At 38.1% G+C, this 16679-nt stretch overlaps 1 protein-coding gene across 1 annotated transcript in view; it reads left to right on the top strand.

The window, feature by feature from the left end:
- Positions 1-16679, top strand: part of LOC114240899 (multiple PDZ domain protein) — a 189008-nt gene that overhangs the window by 38774 nt on the left and 133555 nt on the right. The window contains exons 11-17 of the mRNA XM_089739138.1: positions 301-510; positions 756-926; positions 2050-2193; positions 3914-4040; positions 4729-4871; positions 5897-6071; positions 11349-11440. Of these exons, the coding sequence (XP_089595264.1) occupies positions 301-510; positions 756-926; positions 2050-2193; positions 3914-4040; positions 4729-4871; positions 5897-6071; positions 11349-11440 (1062 nt within the window). The remainder of the gene's footprint in view (positions 1-300; positions 511-755; positions 927-2049; positions 2194-3913; positions 4041-4728; positions 4872-5896; positions 6072-11348; positions 11441-16679) is intronic.

Below are 16679 nucleotides of genomic sequence, written 5' to 3' on the forward strand. Positions count from 1 at the left end.
TGCTTCACGGCAGATATAGGCAGGGCGGTGGCGTCTACTCGCGCGGACTCACAAGAGGTCCTAACATCAGTAATTAGGCAAATTATAATTTTGCGGGTTTGATTTTTATTACACGATGTTATTCCTTCACCGTAGAAGTCAATCGTCAGCAATTGCTAAGTACGTGTTTCATTACAAAAATGAGTGCAGTAAAATGACCTCGAGCTGGGAGCGATGGCGAGACATTCACGACCACTTTGTCAAGAGTGACACGATTGAGAAGAAGAAGAAGATTTCAAAGAAGATTTTATCATTTTTCAGTACGACGAATCGACGGTGATAGAAGTCGAGCCAGATTCGGAGGTCCAGCCGCATCTACCGTCGCCTACCTCCCCCTCTGAGGAGGCGGAAATTGTTATTGGTAGAGATGAGGATTGCTACGAGAAAAACAGACGGATACAGGACAAATGGCGGGAGATACTCTCCGAGGAGCACGATTGGCCCGGACATAATTATAATTACGATATAATTGTAAGTTTTTATAATAATAAACGTCGCTAAGCTAGAGTTTTCTCCTGTATTATGGGCGCCGAAAACGTATAAGAGACAATAACATGCACCTCGCACGAAACACTGCTCTTGCTAGGGTCAGTGTTAGCAATTCTCTCAGGTTGAGTCCATAAGCTCATTTACCAGTCGAAGCTGGAAAATTCCCTTAGGCTACCAGCGGTTAAGTAGGGAAAAAAACAAAAATTTAGCTGTCTCTTTCTCTTTAGGTGGGCACCATCATAAAAGACAAGGATAGCGGCCTAGGGATATCACTGGAGGGGACAGTAAGAGTGGTTGGTGGTAAGGAAGTCCAAGCAAGACATTACATCAGAGCCATAGCGCCTAACGGACCCGTAGCAAGATTAGGTCTTCACAAAGTTGGTGATGAATTGCTCGAGGTAGGTTTTTATTTGGTCGTATGATGTATAACTGGAATATAGCCCCATCGTTTCCGTAGGATGCTGTAAAAAGCGCCCAACCGTAATTGTCAACTGGTTATTTTTAGTTTATATTTTGAGTCCGCTGTGGTGGGTACAACTATAATGCCTGTTTCTCCCACTGACGCCCTTGCGCACTGATTCGAAAGGTATAATATTATTTATTCTAAATCTATAAAGATTGACCTCATACGTGAAGGTAGATAGCTGTACTAGTTTTGTGGTATTTATAGTTTGGGTTCACCATCGTATATTCGCTCAAATTTCATTTTTGAGCTCAAGAATGTAGCCAGAGCGCTATAAAAAAAAAATAAAAAAAAAAATATTACTATAAATGTAGGAGGTCGAAATCTAAAATGGCAAGAGCTAAGTGTAAGTACGGTCATAAATGACTACTGCCCACGATAAATCGCCCTGACAATACTATTTTTAACTGAACCCACAGATATCCTTGAACTCCCGATCCTTTAACAGTGCTTTTAGGTACCTCAAGCACCGGTCACCGTCCTCCCCGAAGCCGTTGCTTGCGACGAAGGCTCGGCGAGTAAATTAACCTATAGACACAGCCCACTGAGTTTCTCACCGGATCTTCACAGTGGGTCGCGTTTCCGATCCGGTGGTAGATTCTGCGAAGCACTGCTCTTGCTGGGGCCAGTGTTAGCAAATTATCATAGGTTGAGCCCGTAAGCTCACTTATCAGCCTTAGCGTAGCTGGAATAGTCCCATAAGCTACCAGCTAATAGGTTTTTTTTATTGCTTAGTTGGGTAGACGAGCTCACAGCCCACCAGGTGTTAAGTGATTACTAGAGCCCATAGACATCTACAACGTAAATGCGCCACCCACCAGACATAAGTTCTAAGGACGCAAGTATAGTTACAACGGCTGCCCCACCCTTCAAACCGAAACGCGTTACTGCTTCACGGCAGAAATAGGCAGGGTGGTGGTACCTACCCGGACGGACTCACAAGAGGTCCTACCACCGGTAATAAATATTCTTGTGACGTGAGGTTCTTCAATTTCTTACTTTATTGGTACACAACAAGTGATGTTTCAGCTTAACGCACCTCGGTATTATCTTTACAGGTGAATGGTTGGAGAGTATTAGGCGCGCACCACGTCGAGGTGGTAACCAGGCTCAGAGCAGTCACCTCTCCTGTGCTATTGGTCTGCGTGAGGAAACGTGACCAACAACCGGTCCAACCTAAGAAGGAATTAAGTTTTGCGAGGGTATGTTGATTTTTGTATGGACATCCCAAGGGGACCGCTTTTCAAGATATTATGTTGTAATGATAAATCTATATATAAATACGTGAAGCTGAAAAACTTTGTACCCCTTTTTACGAAAATTGTGACGAGGAAGGTTTATGAAATTTTCCATACTTATAGAGAATATAGAGAAGGAGTGTAGAATGCGGATATTTTTTTAAAATGTTGCGTAAAAAATACATTAAATTAATAAAATATACATTACACACACTACCACGAGCTATTTGATACAACACTTATATTATGCTCTTTCTTTATTGTCAAAGTTTTGTTATTGTTTAAAGTCTGTGGTCAAATTGAGAATAGATTAAATATTGTTTGTCTTTAATATTATTAAAATTTGTCCATAGTGTAGTCTTGGCCATTATAGTATCAATAATAATGTTCAAACTTATAATTTCAATTAATTATAGTGCAATTTCGACTACTGCGGGACCATTAGTATTTTTAGTTATCTATTTATATATTTATACTTTATTTCTGTTTTTTTTTTTAAACCGTAACATTTTGTTAGTAAGAATTACTTATAATTTATGTTAGTTAGTTATATTTTGTTAGTAGTTTAATGATGTCGTGGTTAGGCACGCCACAATGGACATTAAGCCGGATAATATTTTAAGGTTTTCTTAATTCAGCTATCGCACTAAGTCCGATCGTTTCAAAATTTTAGGTTTATTCCAACATTAGTCTGGGTTTTTATTAATCCTTTGACTGCCTTGTAGGTCACGGGTGCCCTCCGCGACGCATTGAAGTAGTCATGTTGATTTCTGTTATTAACCGTCTGGATTGCCTAACTTGGCCTTCTTTTGTGTTTAATGTATGTGTAGGGACCACAAATGTCTCCATAGCAACTAACAATTATAATAATATGTACACTTTAGCGGTAATTATAATTCAATGATGCTACGCCAGTTTCGGGATTGTCGGGCTGTCGATAGCACGTTAGGTTGTAATCCCAATATACGTTAGTCACTTAACTGAACACGTGTCTTATTAATCCTTGCCCGATATAGAGACTCAACATATGTTTTAGTCTTTTAGTTCTCTTAAAAACAGATTCATTCTCAGTATCTTCGGATTTGTCTTCCCCAGAGTCTACTAGATCTTCCGGTGGCTTAGACGTTTTTATGTCCTGTCAACTACCACTTGACATGGATTTTGTATTCCAAATTGCCCGTGTCAACTACCATTTGACATGGGCCCTCTGTTCCCCCGCCATCTATTTTATTGAAACTTGCCTGTCTCTGTTTGTCTAAGGTCTATTCGTATTTAGCTATCTTGCTTCTCTGTAAAATTATCTACCAACTTAAGCCATAAAGTTATTATTTGCTAAGACCCAAAAAAAATATATTTGAGCATGCCGTGTAGGGCACCTGTGACCTCCGTTGCAGTTAACGTATACGTAACGTAACGTAACGTAACTTAACGAAAAGCGACTTCAGTAACATAGAGTAATCACTTCTTCTTCTCCATCGCTTCCTCATTGCTGAGGATCGTGACTCCGTTTCAGCTTGTCGACTGCCAGTCTCCATCAGTTCCGGTCAGTTGCCTGGTGTAGTGCAGCGCTAAGTGGTCCGCTGGTTTGCTCGGAGATCTGGTCGGACCAACGTTTGGGGCTCCGGCCTCTAGGACACTTTCCTTCTACTTTTCAAGAGTAATCACAGCGGCTTGATATTTTCAGAACAGTATCCTTGGAGGCAGCCTTCAAGACCTGTTGTCTCCGCCGCAGAGGCTGATCAAGGCGAAGTCCGAGAGCTGCGTGACGTCACTATGCAGCACCAACACTGTGACCTCGACTGATCATGACGGTAGGTTGATTTGACGATATTTTCAAAGCCATGAAGAAAGAACCTATGGTTTTTGGTCCGGTTTTAGAAAACGGTGGTTAGTGATCCGATTTCTTTAATGGATAGGCGGATGAATGAGTTCACAGTCCACTCCGTGTTAAGTGTTTCCTTTCGGAGTCGTCGTGGCCTAAAGGATAAAACATTCGGTGCATGCGTATCTAGCGATACACCGGCTTTTCGAATCCCGCAAGCGGGTACCAATTTTTCTAATGAAATACGTACTTAACAAATGTTGACGATTAACTTCCACGGTGTAGGAATAACATCGTGTAATAAAAATCAAGACCGCAAAATTATAATTTGCGTAATTACTGGTAATTAGCGCCCTGCCTATTTCTGCCGTGAAGCAGTAATGCGTTTCGGTTTGAAGGGTGGAGCAGCCGTTGTAACTATACTGAGATCTTAAAACTTATATCTCAAGGTGGGTGGCGCATTTATGTTGTAGATGTCTATGGGCTCCAGTAACCATTTGACTTCAGATGGGCTATGAGCTCGTCCACCCATCTAAGCAATAATTAAAAAAAAAGGCTATTATCGAATAGGTAGGGAAACAAAAATAAGTCCGTCGCTTATATTCTTTTGCGCAAAGTTAAATGTATTCAGACCTTGAGAACTCCTACATCCTAACTTATTATAAGCATCGTTTCAGAGTTCTGTACGGAAGACTTGGAGAGGAACAAGTCCAGGTCGTTGGAGCCGCTGAGTGGTCTGGCCATGTGGAGCGACCAGGTCGATTACATACAGCTGGCGAAAGAAGACAGAGGTCTCGGGTTCTCCATACTAGATTATCTGGTGAGCGTTTTATTAAAGCCTTAGATAAAAATCTAGGGCGCATTTATTGTAGATAGCGTCGTTTGGTCTAAGATCTTTTCTGCCACGTACCATCCGGCTTTGGAATGAGCTCCACTCTACGGTGTTTCCCGAGCGCTATGACATGTCCTTCTTCAAACGAGGCTTGCGGAGAGTAATTAATGGTAGGCAGCGGCTTGGCTCTGCTCCTGGCATTGGTGACGTCCATGAGTGACGGTAACCTCTTACCATCAGGTGGGTCGTATGCTCGTCTGCCTACAAAGGCAATAAAAAAAAATAAAAAAAAAATAATCATGAATGTCTTGTCTCTGTGCCCTTGGCCAAGCGTTTACCTATTATTGAAAATTTTTCCTTTGATGTCATAATATCATAGTTTATTGATGTGTTATTGGTATTTTAATGAGACCGGGCAGTAATTACACTCCTGTTTCTGTAGCGATATACTGACCCGGTATGAAGGGTAGGAGAGTGTTGTTTTTTTATAGCTTAGATGGGCGGATTAGCTCACGGCTTACCTGGTGTTAAGTGTTTATCGGAGCCTATAGATATCTATAATGTAAATACCGCCACCCACTTTAAGAAAAGAGTTCTAAGGTCTCAGTTGTAAAAGTAGGTCTCAGTTTAAAAGTGGTGGATTCTGCGGAGCACGGCTCTTGCTAGGGTTCGTGTTAGCAACACGTTAGGTTTGAGCCCCGTGAGCTCACCTATTTGCTCGGTGATGCTGACCATCCCGGTCATCGTTCTCATTGAACCTGTCGCTTGCGACGAAGGGCTCGACGAGTAAATTAACTCTCAGACACAGTCCGCTGAGTTTCACGCCGGATCCTCTCAGTGGGTCGCGTTTCCGACCCGGTGGTAGATTCTGCGGAGCACGGCTCTTGCTAGGGTTCGTGTTAGCAACAACGTCAGGTTTGAGCCCCGTAAGCTCATCGGTTGGTGACCCTGATATGGTTTCTCAAGAGCGCCATCTTTGTTAGGGAAAAATAACGTTGATCCGTGACTTACAGGATCCATCAGAGCCGGGCAGCTCCGTGATAGTGGTCCGGTCTGTGGTGGCAGGCGGGGCGGCGGCGGCAGACGGTCGCCTGGCGCCGGGGGATCGCCTGGTGTCCGTCAACGGAGAGCACGTGGCCCGCAGCCCCCTGGCAGTCGCTGTCAACGCAATCAAGACTGCTCCCAAAGGTGCGTCCAGCTTCTGATACCGACGAGAAGTGTGGCGGTAGCCATCATACAACGCAAGATATTTGACAGATGCTTGAACTTTACAACACTTTCAAGATAAGCTCGCATATATACAAGTTCCGAACAACAACATTCAGACTGTCGTTCTACCGAGCAATATCACCCGCTCGGTGGAAGATCATCTCTACGTCGTTATACGCTACAAAAAGACACAAATGGACCGATGAAAGCCGTGTGTATAAAGTGTTCACGAATGACTTCCACGATAAAAAGTCTCTTACGTCTTGCGCGATATGGTTCTTCGAGCCGCTGAAGCCTTATCTGGGTCCGGCTAATTAACCGCCTCCAGACATTCGGCGTTTACTGTTTTACGGTGAATAAGTTGAAGGACTCGAGAAGTTAACGTGTTGCAAACGCCACGATCACGACTAGACTGAAGATTGTGGGTAGGATGTTAAGAACAGACAAATTCGCCTACCCTCTTTCTGGACCTTTTTTCAGTGTTACCGCTGGAACTCGATGACGCGCTACGAAAATATACATCAATTAGACCACAGCTGTGTGGTCCAAAAATTATTGGACGTTAACACAGACTCGGATAATATATAATACACCTGAATTTCTCTAAATATACGGTCGTCTATTTTAACGGTCGTCTGGTGTAGTGGTAAGTGACATGGTCACTACACAAGGGGGTCGCGGGTTCGAATCCCGCCATGGGAGGATATTTGTATGATAAATATAAAATGTCTTTTCCAGGGTTATGGATGTATATTACATATATGTACGTGTATAATAAAAATATTACATTAATTTCCGTTATCTGGTACCTATAACACAAGTTCTTTACGAACTTACCACGGGACCAGTTAAAGTGGCGTGGTTGTTAGTAAATATTTATAATTTATAATACTTGGAATTTTGTATAATTCCAGTTAGATTCATTCATTTCATACAGTTCATACATTATTCATTTTATACAGTTTTCAACGTTTTAGAAAGAGTAAAATCTAAATTACGGAAAAAGTATGCGCCGACAAAGATGAAAGCTAATTACAGTTATTTTTTCGAACATTTTGAGGAAGCATAGGTTTTGTTATTTAATGTAATACTACTTACTGGATTTCATTCATTCGCTAGATCAATTCGCTCGAGTTTTCATATTTGGCTACTTCAATTGCTTCTGTAGTCAGTCTCGGCGTGTAGTGGCGTTTCGTAGATAATATCTGCGATAGAAACCCAAAAAATTAATGGAGGGTGTAATGAAAAAAAAAGAAATAAAATATCAATTAACGTACATACTGGTGGAGGGAAGTATTGTGAGCCCCCACGGATGGAGACCACCGTTCTGTCAATTGCCATTGCGAAGCTGTAATGCCTTCCATTTTTTTTTTTTTTTTTTTTTTTATTGCCCTTGTAGGCAGACGAGCATACGGCCCACCTGATGGTGAGTGGTTACCGTCGCCCATGGACTTCAGCAATGCCAGGGGCAGAGCCAAGCCGCTGCCTACCGCTTAATACTCTCCACAAGCCTCGTTTGAAGAAGGACATGTCATAGCGCTCGGGAAACACCGTGGAGGGGAGCTCATTCCATAGCCGGATGGTACGTGGCAACGATACAGTACATTGCGAACGATACAGTAGATAGTTAAACACTTCCATTGAGATTTCCACCTCACAGCTCAAAGGCGGCATTACGGCAAGATCGTTCGTACGTTTAATGCAAAAAAATAAATTACAAAACAAATTGAAGAAGTTAAAATACTAATTTGAATCTTATCAAAATTACATAAGATACGAGTGAAATGAAAGATAAAACAGATTATATGTAAACAAGAGAGCCATAAAACATGGAGTTAAGAAAATTAATGGACATGCTCTTGAGCTTCCGTGTTTGTGTATTGCTATATTATGTATAAATGAGGTTTTTGTAAATCCATAAAATTTCGACAATGAATCCTATGCAATACTCATTTTTAAAATGGTTTTTTTTCCCCGGAGTACCTATTGATAGGATATAGATTTTGGACGCGGAGTTGATAGCGTTAATGCGAATACACAATTCTGTATCTTGGGCATTGTATTCTACAAGAAAAATTATAGAACCTAAAAAACAAACCAGATTACCACATCAACATTATATTATACTATCGCTTCTTGATCTGGTGATATTAATGAGATACGTAAATGCAAATATTATGAGTGGTGGTGCTGTAATTATTCCAGAATGAAGATAATAAGAAACATTAAAAAAAAATTAGTGTACTGATAGTTCGTGTATAGCCCAACTGAACTGGATTTTTTTCTTGAAGTTTATCAATTTATTTATTTTTTACGTTTTTCGTAAAAACTGCAATCAATCGATGCTGAGATCTCATTGGAGCGTTTTTATTGTATGTACATATATATTTTCTTTAATAATCACTACATAGTATAAAACAAAGTCGCTTTCTCTGTCCCTATATCTGCCTGTCACTATGTATGCTTAAATCTATAAAACTACGCAACGGATTTTGGTGCGGTTTTTTTTAATAGATAGAGTGATTGAAGAGGAAGGTTTATATGTATAATAACATCCATTAAATGGTGGAGAAATCAATAATAAATTACAGTTTCCGAAGCGAAGCGAGGGCGGGTCGCTAGTAATCTATAATTTATTAAATATTAAATAGGACACCGAAACAAATTTCCGTAAATTAAACTAGTTTGGAAGAGATCGCTTTTAGCGATAAGATCGCCTATTGTACATATGTGTTTGTTTTTTTTTTTATTGCTTAGATGAGTGGACGAGCTCACAGCCCACCTGGTTTTAAGTGGTTACTAGAGCCCATAAACATCTACAACGTAAATGCGCCACCGTCTCATGTTTTAGTTAGAGCGGCTACCCCACCCTTCAAACCGAAACGCATTACTGCTTCACGGCAGAAATAGGCAGGGCGGTGGTACCCACCCGCGCGGACTCACAAGAGGTCCTACCACCAGTAAGAATTTGCTTATTGACTGTTTTTTTTTTAAATGTTAATTGTGTTTTAGTGTGCAATAGAGAATATTTTCTCTCTCTATCTCTCTGTGGAGCGTGCCAAACACAATTCCAATGCCACCCCTTGACACACGAGGTTCAAGTCTGAATTGTATTGTGTAACTTCCACTGCGCGATAGTTATGTATATAATACGTAATTACAATATATTGCTAGTTAGTGATTTAGCAGCCGTCGACGCAATAACAATATCGCTTTCGAGCAAGAGCAAGGTTTATTTATTTTATATATTATTATAACTTCAGTGGCGTAAAAGTGATTTTTCAGGACGATTACCGCGCAAAAATAAACCGAGTGTTCATTTCTGTTTTATGAAAATTGCGCGGACGGAGGTATATAAAATTATCCACACGTATAGAGAATATACAGAAGGAGTGCAGAATTTTTTTTTTTTAATTATGCATACAACACATTATATCAATTAAAAAAAAAATTACACGCAATATTTGACACAACACTGTATATATAACTAGTCAGGTCATAAGTATTGTCACACAGTAAAAACTTTTCTTATAGAATGCTGGCCACAAAAAAGTTTATTGAATTCGAATTTCGAATTGTTCATGAAAATAAAAATAGTATACATTTAGAATTTTACTCGTTTTTAAATATGGAGTGGACGCTTAAAGAAGACTGTGTTGCAGTTATTGCGTTGCATCGTTGCGGTTACGCGCCAATTCAAATTTTTAACATACTGAAAAATTTGAATATAACCAAAAGATTTGTTTATCGTACCATCAAACGATACAATGAAGACTCTAGTGTAGATGACAGGTCAAGAAGTGGTCGCCCTCGGTCTGTTAGGACTCCAGCAGTGATAAAGGCTGTGAAGGCGCGAATTCAAAGAAATCCCAAACGTAAGCAGAAACTGTTGGCCCTTCAGATGGGGTTAAGCAGAACCACGGTGAAAGGGTGTTAAATGAAGACTTAGGGCTTCGGGCATATCGAAGAAAAACAGGACATCGTTTGAATGCTCGTCTAATGGACCTGAGACTGAAGAGATGCCGCGCTTTGTTGAAGCGGTACGCGGGAAAAAAATATCGGGAAATTCTTTTTTCGGATGAAAAAATTTTTACCGTAGAAGAGAGCTACAACAAACAAAATGATAAAGTGTACGCACACAGTAGTGAAGAAGCGAGCAACCGTATTTCGCGTGTCCAACGAGGTCATTTTCCATCCTCGCTCATGGTATGGTTATGAGTTTCTTATTGGGGCTTAACAGAGGTACATTTTTGTGAGAAAGGTGTAAAAACGAATGCAGTTGTGTATCAAAATACAGTCCTGACGAACCTTTTGGAACCTGTTTCTCATACCATGTTCAATAACAGGCACTGGGTATACCAACATGATTCGGCGCCAGCTCATAGAGCGAAGAGCTCACAAGACTGGCTGGCGGCGCGTGAAATCGACTTCATCCGGCACGAAGACTGGCCCTCCTCCAGTCCAGATTTGAATGCGTTAGATTACAAGATATGGCAACACTTGGAGGAAAAGGCATGCTCAAAGCCTCATCCCAATTTGGAGTCACTCAAGACATCCTTGATTAAGGCAGCCGCCGATATTGACATGGACCTCGTTCGTGCTGCGATAGACGACTGGCCGCGCAGATTGAAGGCCTGTATTTAAAATCACGGAGGTCATTTTGAATAAACTTTAGTGTCATAAGAATCTATGTTTTGTTAAGTTCATTTTGGTATATGAATGGTTACATAATGAATAAACTTGTTTCAATTATTTTACATTAAACATGTGACAGAATTTATGACCTGACTAGGTAATATATACTTTTTATTTATATACTTTTTGTTTATTGTCAATTATTGTTTAAAGTCTGTGGTCAAATTGAGAATAGATTAATATTGTTTGTTTTTAATACTATTTGTCTATAGTGTAGTCTTAGCGAAATCTGTGACTATAGAAGTATAATATAAATAGAAGAATATAATAGTCTTTGACAATAGAACCACAATAATTTTCAAATTTATAATTTCAGTTCATTATAGTCGAATTTCGACTACTGCGGGACCACTAGTATAACATTATTACACATTAATATCCATTTCAGTACGTACATTATTACATATTATAAACTAAACTCATCAACATAGACTTTAAAAATGTCAACAGTGGCAGCAAGAATACTTACTGTGGAAATTATTTAGCTGCCCAACTTTATAGGGCTTTAAGGTAATTGAGTTGTAACTTTCAAATTAAGACGTTTTCAATGATTGTCATCAGGTATCGTCACAATTGGGATATCAAAACCGCTCCCTTGCAGTACTGTGGTGGGGGGTGAAAAAGCCAACGGCCACAGTTTCCAGAGTAGCCAGGTCAGTATACTTATGGATAAGCCGTCTCATTCGTGTCTAAATAAAAATTACTTTGACAATAAGCATATCGAAGGGTAAAAGGCGATTGAATTTAAGCGTCATTTTGTAACTTTACAGCCATTTAAAGTTTGAAATGTGGAAAAAATATCATAACAAAAAAAACTTCTTCAGCTATTTGATTGGAGTAAACTTAATAGAATCTTAATTGAAAACATCGAACTGTTAATGCTAATCTATATACGTAATATATAAAAATGAATTGCTATTCGTTTGTCTCGCTAAAACTCGAGAACGGCTGAACCGATTTGACTAATTTTGGTCTTGAATTATTTGTGGAAGTCCAGAGAAGGTTTAAAAGGTAGATAAATATGAAAATACTCGGAATTAAATAAAAATAACAATTTTGTTTTTCCTTTGATGTGTCCCCCGTCGGACGGATTCCTTTTGTTTGTTTTAAGTTTATTTTAAACCAAAGTTTAGGTCTTTTATTTATCGATTGAGCCACTACGAAGTCTGCCGGTTCAGCTAGTACCAAATAAAACGTACCTTTAATTACAAAGTTATAAATGTCGCTTACACGAAATAACCTTTTACCCCTCCATATTAAATCCACGCCTATACACATTATGTAAAAGATTATTTTATCGGGAACTTTTTTTAAACTAAAAATCATTGTTTAGACGGCGTTGTTTATACAAAACAAAATTAAATAATAAATGCATTTAAAATAGGTTATAGATACTGTTTTTTTATGTCAAAACATAATGTTTATATTAATTGAGGCCGTCAGCGCAAAAGTGGCCTAAGCTTGCAGAGATTTTTAATTTTGAGTTTAATTTTACACTGCTTCGTGGGTAAAAACAATACGCGCAAAAATAATATTTACAGAGTCATAATAAAATGTAATCTAACAGTGAAACCGGGGATTAGCATAGGGTTTTGCATTAAAATTTGAAAAATTGTGGGTTAAGCCACTTTAGCGCTCATGGCCTCAATTAATAAGTACGTGCTATACAAGGTGTTATAAACTACCCCGTAAAAATATCATTAATTATCAAAGCCAAAAGTTTTGGCAACCCTAGTAAGCTGTCATCTCAGGGAACCAGATTATTATGATATATAGGTAGGTATCCCACCTATAATATATACTAATAAGTAGGATAAAGGCCTACATATCTATTTTACGTAATAATAGTCAACTTTATTGTTTTTCTATTTTTCATTCATAAATGTTTGCTACCTCAGTACAAGAATGTTATTATACCTACTCAAGTGCTTGCTGGCTTCAAAAAATGTCAAGTTGGAAAAAAAATATGTCATTTTCAATTCTTCTAATCGATATCTTAAAACTGTTTCTAGTAGAGATGTAGGTACATTCTGCGTAGCTTACTCTTTGATTTTACTGAAATAGGGTTTGTAAATCAGTGAAAATAATAATATTTTAAAATTTTTATGGGTTATGTCACACAGCGTTACTATGGTTCTTAAATATTGTGAATGGACTCGTTATAAGGCCACATTTAACCTTCTTTTGGTTTTACGGGTAGTTTTGTAACACCCTGTATGATTGGCAAGACTGATGAAATTATTCCTACAAAGTCGATTCGCGAAATTTTTGGTTGTAATTAATAACGTTGATATGTAATGAATTTCGATGATGCAAAACCAATATACCAATCAGGTGGTTATAGTAATTGAAGTCTGCGAAAGTGAATTTGCAAAAACCAAAAAATATTTTAAAGTTTTTTTTCTTTCATATATACATGTTGATTGTGTGTCTGTGTGTGTTGTCTGTATATAAAGTGTCGTGTTATTGTACACTCAGGGGAATAACAGTAAGTTATTGTTTATTTTTATTTTATTTTTTTCTCTACATAATTATGCTTTCGATTCGCTTGAAGCCTACGTACATATTATCATTAGCATGCAGTTTTTTAAATTATTCGGTCTTGTACGATAAAGGGAATTAGCTCCTCTATTGCCTTGATTTTTTTTTCTTAGATGGGTGGACGAGCTCACAGTCCACCTGGTGTTAAGTGGTTACTAGAGCCCATAGATATCTACGACGTAAATGCTGCCACCCACCTTGAGATATAAGTTCTAAGGTCTCAAGTATAGTTACAACGGCTGCCCCGCCCTTCAAACCGAAACGCATTACTGCTTCACGGTGGCTTACTGATGTTTGGAAACTTTTTTGTTTTATCTTCTATTTAAATTAATACTTTTTTCCCTTTAGTGTACAATATGCATGCTTTATGATTGCTCTTATTTTTTCTTTTTTTTCCTTTTTGTTGCAGAGATTGGAATACTTCACGAAGATATTGCGTTTGATAATGTCTTTGCACAGAGACATAATGGAACTTCAGATTGAATATGGGCAAAGGCCTGGGATTGAGAGGGAGAGACACGGAATCAACTCTAAAATTAAAGCTGAAATGATCATGAAATGACGTCACGGCGGATCAGATTATGAATCGGATTTGATGGCTGCGGTCTTGATCGACTGGAGTTTGAGGAGCTGAATGTGTCATTTAGTTTTATATCGACGAGAACAAGCGGCACTCAACGGGATTTTTGTTTTGCCGAAGAATACAGAATACATGGAGCTTTTGTGTTATTTTTATTTTTATTTGTATGACCAAAATGTGTGCTACAAATGTGGCAATTGAAGATCTTTATAGTACATCGGTAATATTTTTAATTTATCTCATTTTTTTTAGTTTCTTTTCGTCTTTTTTGTTAAGTATTACGTACATATTAGGTTAATTTTTTAACGATTTTCAAAACTCTGAACACCCTGTATATAACGTTGATTCTTAATGCATACACTCTGTACTGTACTTTTGAATGAAATTCGAATTGCAATGACATTATAAAATCATCGTTGTCCGTGAAGTCATAAGGTCGCTTCTTCTGCGTATGTTAAATTTATTTCATAGCTATGTATAAAGGTTGTGTAGTATCGTATAGCAATTATCATATAGTCAATTAATTGTGATGTGTGATGGAATATATGTATTAGAATGTTCTTAAGAAAGCGACTAATAGCGTCCATTTTGAGTGTAGTCTTATGGTATTGAAGCCGCTTGTAATATTGTCTCAAAAATGCGGTATTTTAATGCGAGCGTCAGTTCGGCAATGGTCAATATTTGCGTATTGAGCTCAAGGTATTTCAGCAAATATTACATACATAAATAGTAGTATATTGCCTATATAAATAGTAGTGTATGACCAGACGAGATGATGTATTGAAAATGTTTTGTATGTAAAGACGAAAAGGAATCTGAACAAAATAGAAATTTGGAAAAAAATATGCATATAGAGGGGTGAAATACGCGACATTTAACTTTGTAATTAAAGGTCCGTTTCATTTGGTATTAGCCTCAACAGTTCGATGTTTTAATTATTGAACCTTAATTTGTTTTTTATTGCCTTTGTATGCAGACGAGCATACGGCCCACCTGATGGTGAGTGGTTACCGTCGCCCATGGACTTCAGCAATGCCAGGGGCAGAGCCAAGCCGCTGCCTACCGTTAATTTAAGTTTGTTCCATTGAAATAATTGAAGAAGTTCTTTTTTGTTATGATAGTTTTTTCTAAATTGTAAATTTTAAATGTCCATTCCTGTAAAGTTGGAAAAATGAAGATTAAATCAAATAGCTTTTCAACTCTCGATCTATATACTTTTTTTCAATAAAAAAAATATTTTGTTTTGTTAGTATATTGTATTTATAGCATCATTATTGTTTTACAGTACCCGGCGATAAGCATTGCATTTCTCTTTCGCACTCCACCTCTGTGTTGTTCCTCAGTGCGATAGTATGCAGTTCTAATACTTATCGTACTGTTAGTTCGTGCGACAGAGACACAGCTATACAAAGTTAGCCGATTACTAGAGTCCGATGTGTGGTATTTATTGTCGGGTACTGTACTGTATGATTTTGTTGATTGTTTTGACAACATCGATTTATTGAATCCACTCGGCGCCTATCGTGCGTTTTTGAATTAAGAACTTTCCTTGATTTGCCGACAAGTATTGTTTGTATGAAGCTTACAAGAGTCCATAGACATCAATACGTTGCGATCACTCAACTTGAGTCCATGGTGTGGAAACGTCAATTACGTTTTAAAACAATAGTCTGTTACCGTTTTACTACACAAACTTCATTTGGAATCTTTTTGTGTCTATTTAGAACAGCCTTTCCCAAAGTGGGCGATAACGCCCCCTTGTTAACGCTGCAGGCTTAAAGGGGGGCGGTAAGAGACCCAGAAAAAAAGGGTGCTTCGTGTAGAGGCGATTTGTAATTTCATTGAGGAAGACTCATAGACACCGACTGAGCTCTCGCTAGAGTGGCTTTTAATTAGGTGAAAAACTTGGGGCGCTAAAAAATAATTTGTTCTCTAAGTGGGTAATAGACAAAATAAGTTTGTGAACCTGATTTAGCATCTTCAGAAGGATTTGTGCTCATTGTTGGATCACGTCATACGTGCTCATTCGGCTCATAGCTCACAGGTCACGGACTGTACGATGTACTTTATGTGGACTGTACTGTCTGTTTAGTGAGAGTTTTTTAACGTTCTCGATAGCGTAAAAGTTAACTCAATTAAGTATGGAGTTGCCTACGTTTGCCGCTAGGGGCGGTGTTCCAACTGCATAGAAATTCGAGTTAACTTTTACGCTATCGAGAACTTTAAAAAGCTCGCATTAAGTACTCGTTTGTGCGGCTAGTTGTACTATAGAAGTAAAAGTAATGTTATAAATAAAGGATTTGAGATAGTAATTGTTATTATAAAATATTAAGGTTAAGAGAAATTTATAATTTTTGAAAATTTTATTATTTTATTAAAAAAAGGAAATATTTAATATTTTTTGTTGTATTTATTAAAGCGTCATATTAAGAAGTTTATGTAAATTAGGCTTGGATTTACAAATATGTATTACCTTAATAATTAATTTTTGCAGGCATTCCTTTATTATAATTTTGATATCTTGAAACTGTAAGACGATTAAGGTTGTACATACTTTAATTTAATAGAAACTACATTATGAGTGAGCCCGCAATGAAAAGCGTAGAAAACTTATGGGTCGATGACCTGACTCATTCAATCACCAAAGAAAGACGAAACGCGTCTTTTCTAATAGTCTGTCGAATAAAATATGCAAAAAATCGTTTTTTTGAGTATTTTCTAATTCTTCTTCTTCTACTACTACTAATAATTCTAGTAAATCTTAAAATTAT

The sequence above is a fragment of the Bombyx mandarina genome, chromosome 28 (genome assembly GCF_030267445.1).
Source record: "Bombyx mandarina strain Sakado chromosome 28, ASM3026744v2".
NCBI lineage: Eukaryota > Metazoa > Arthropoda > Insecta > Lepidoptera > Bombycidae > Bombyx > Bombyx mandarina.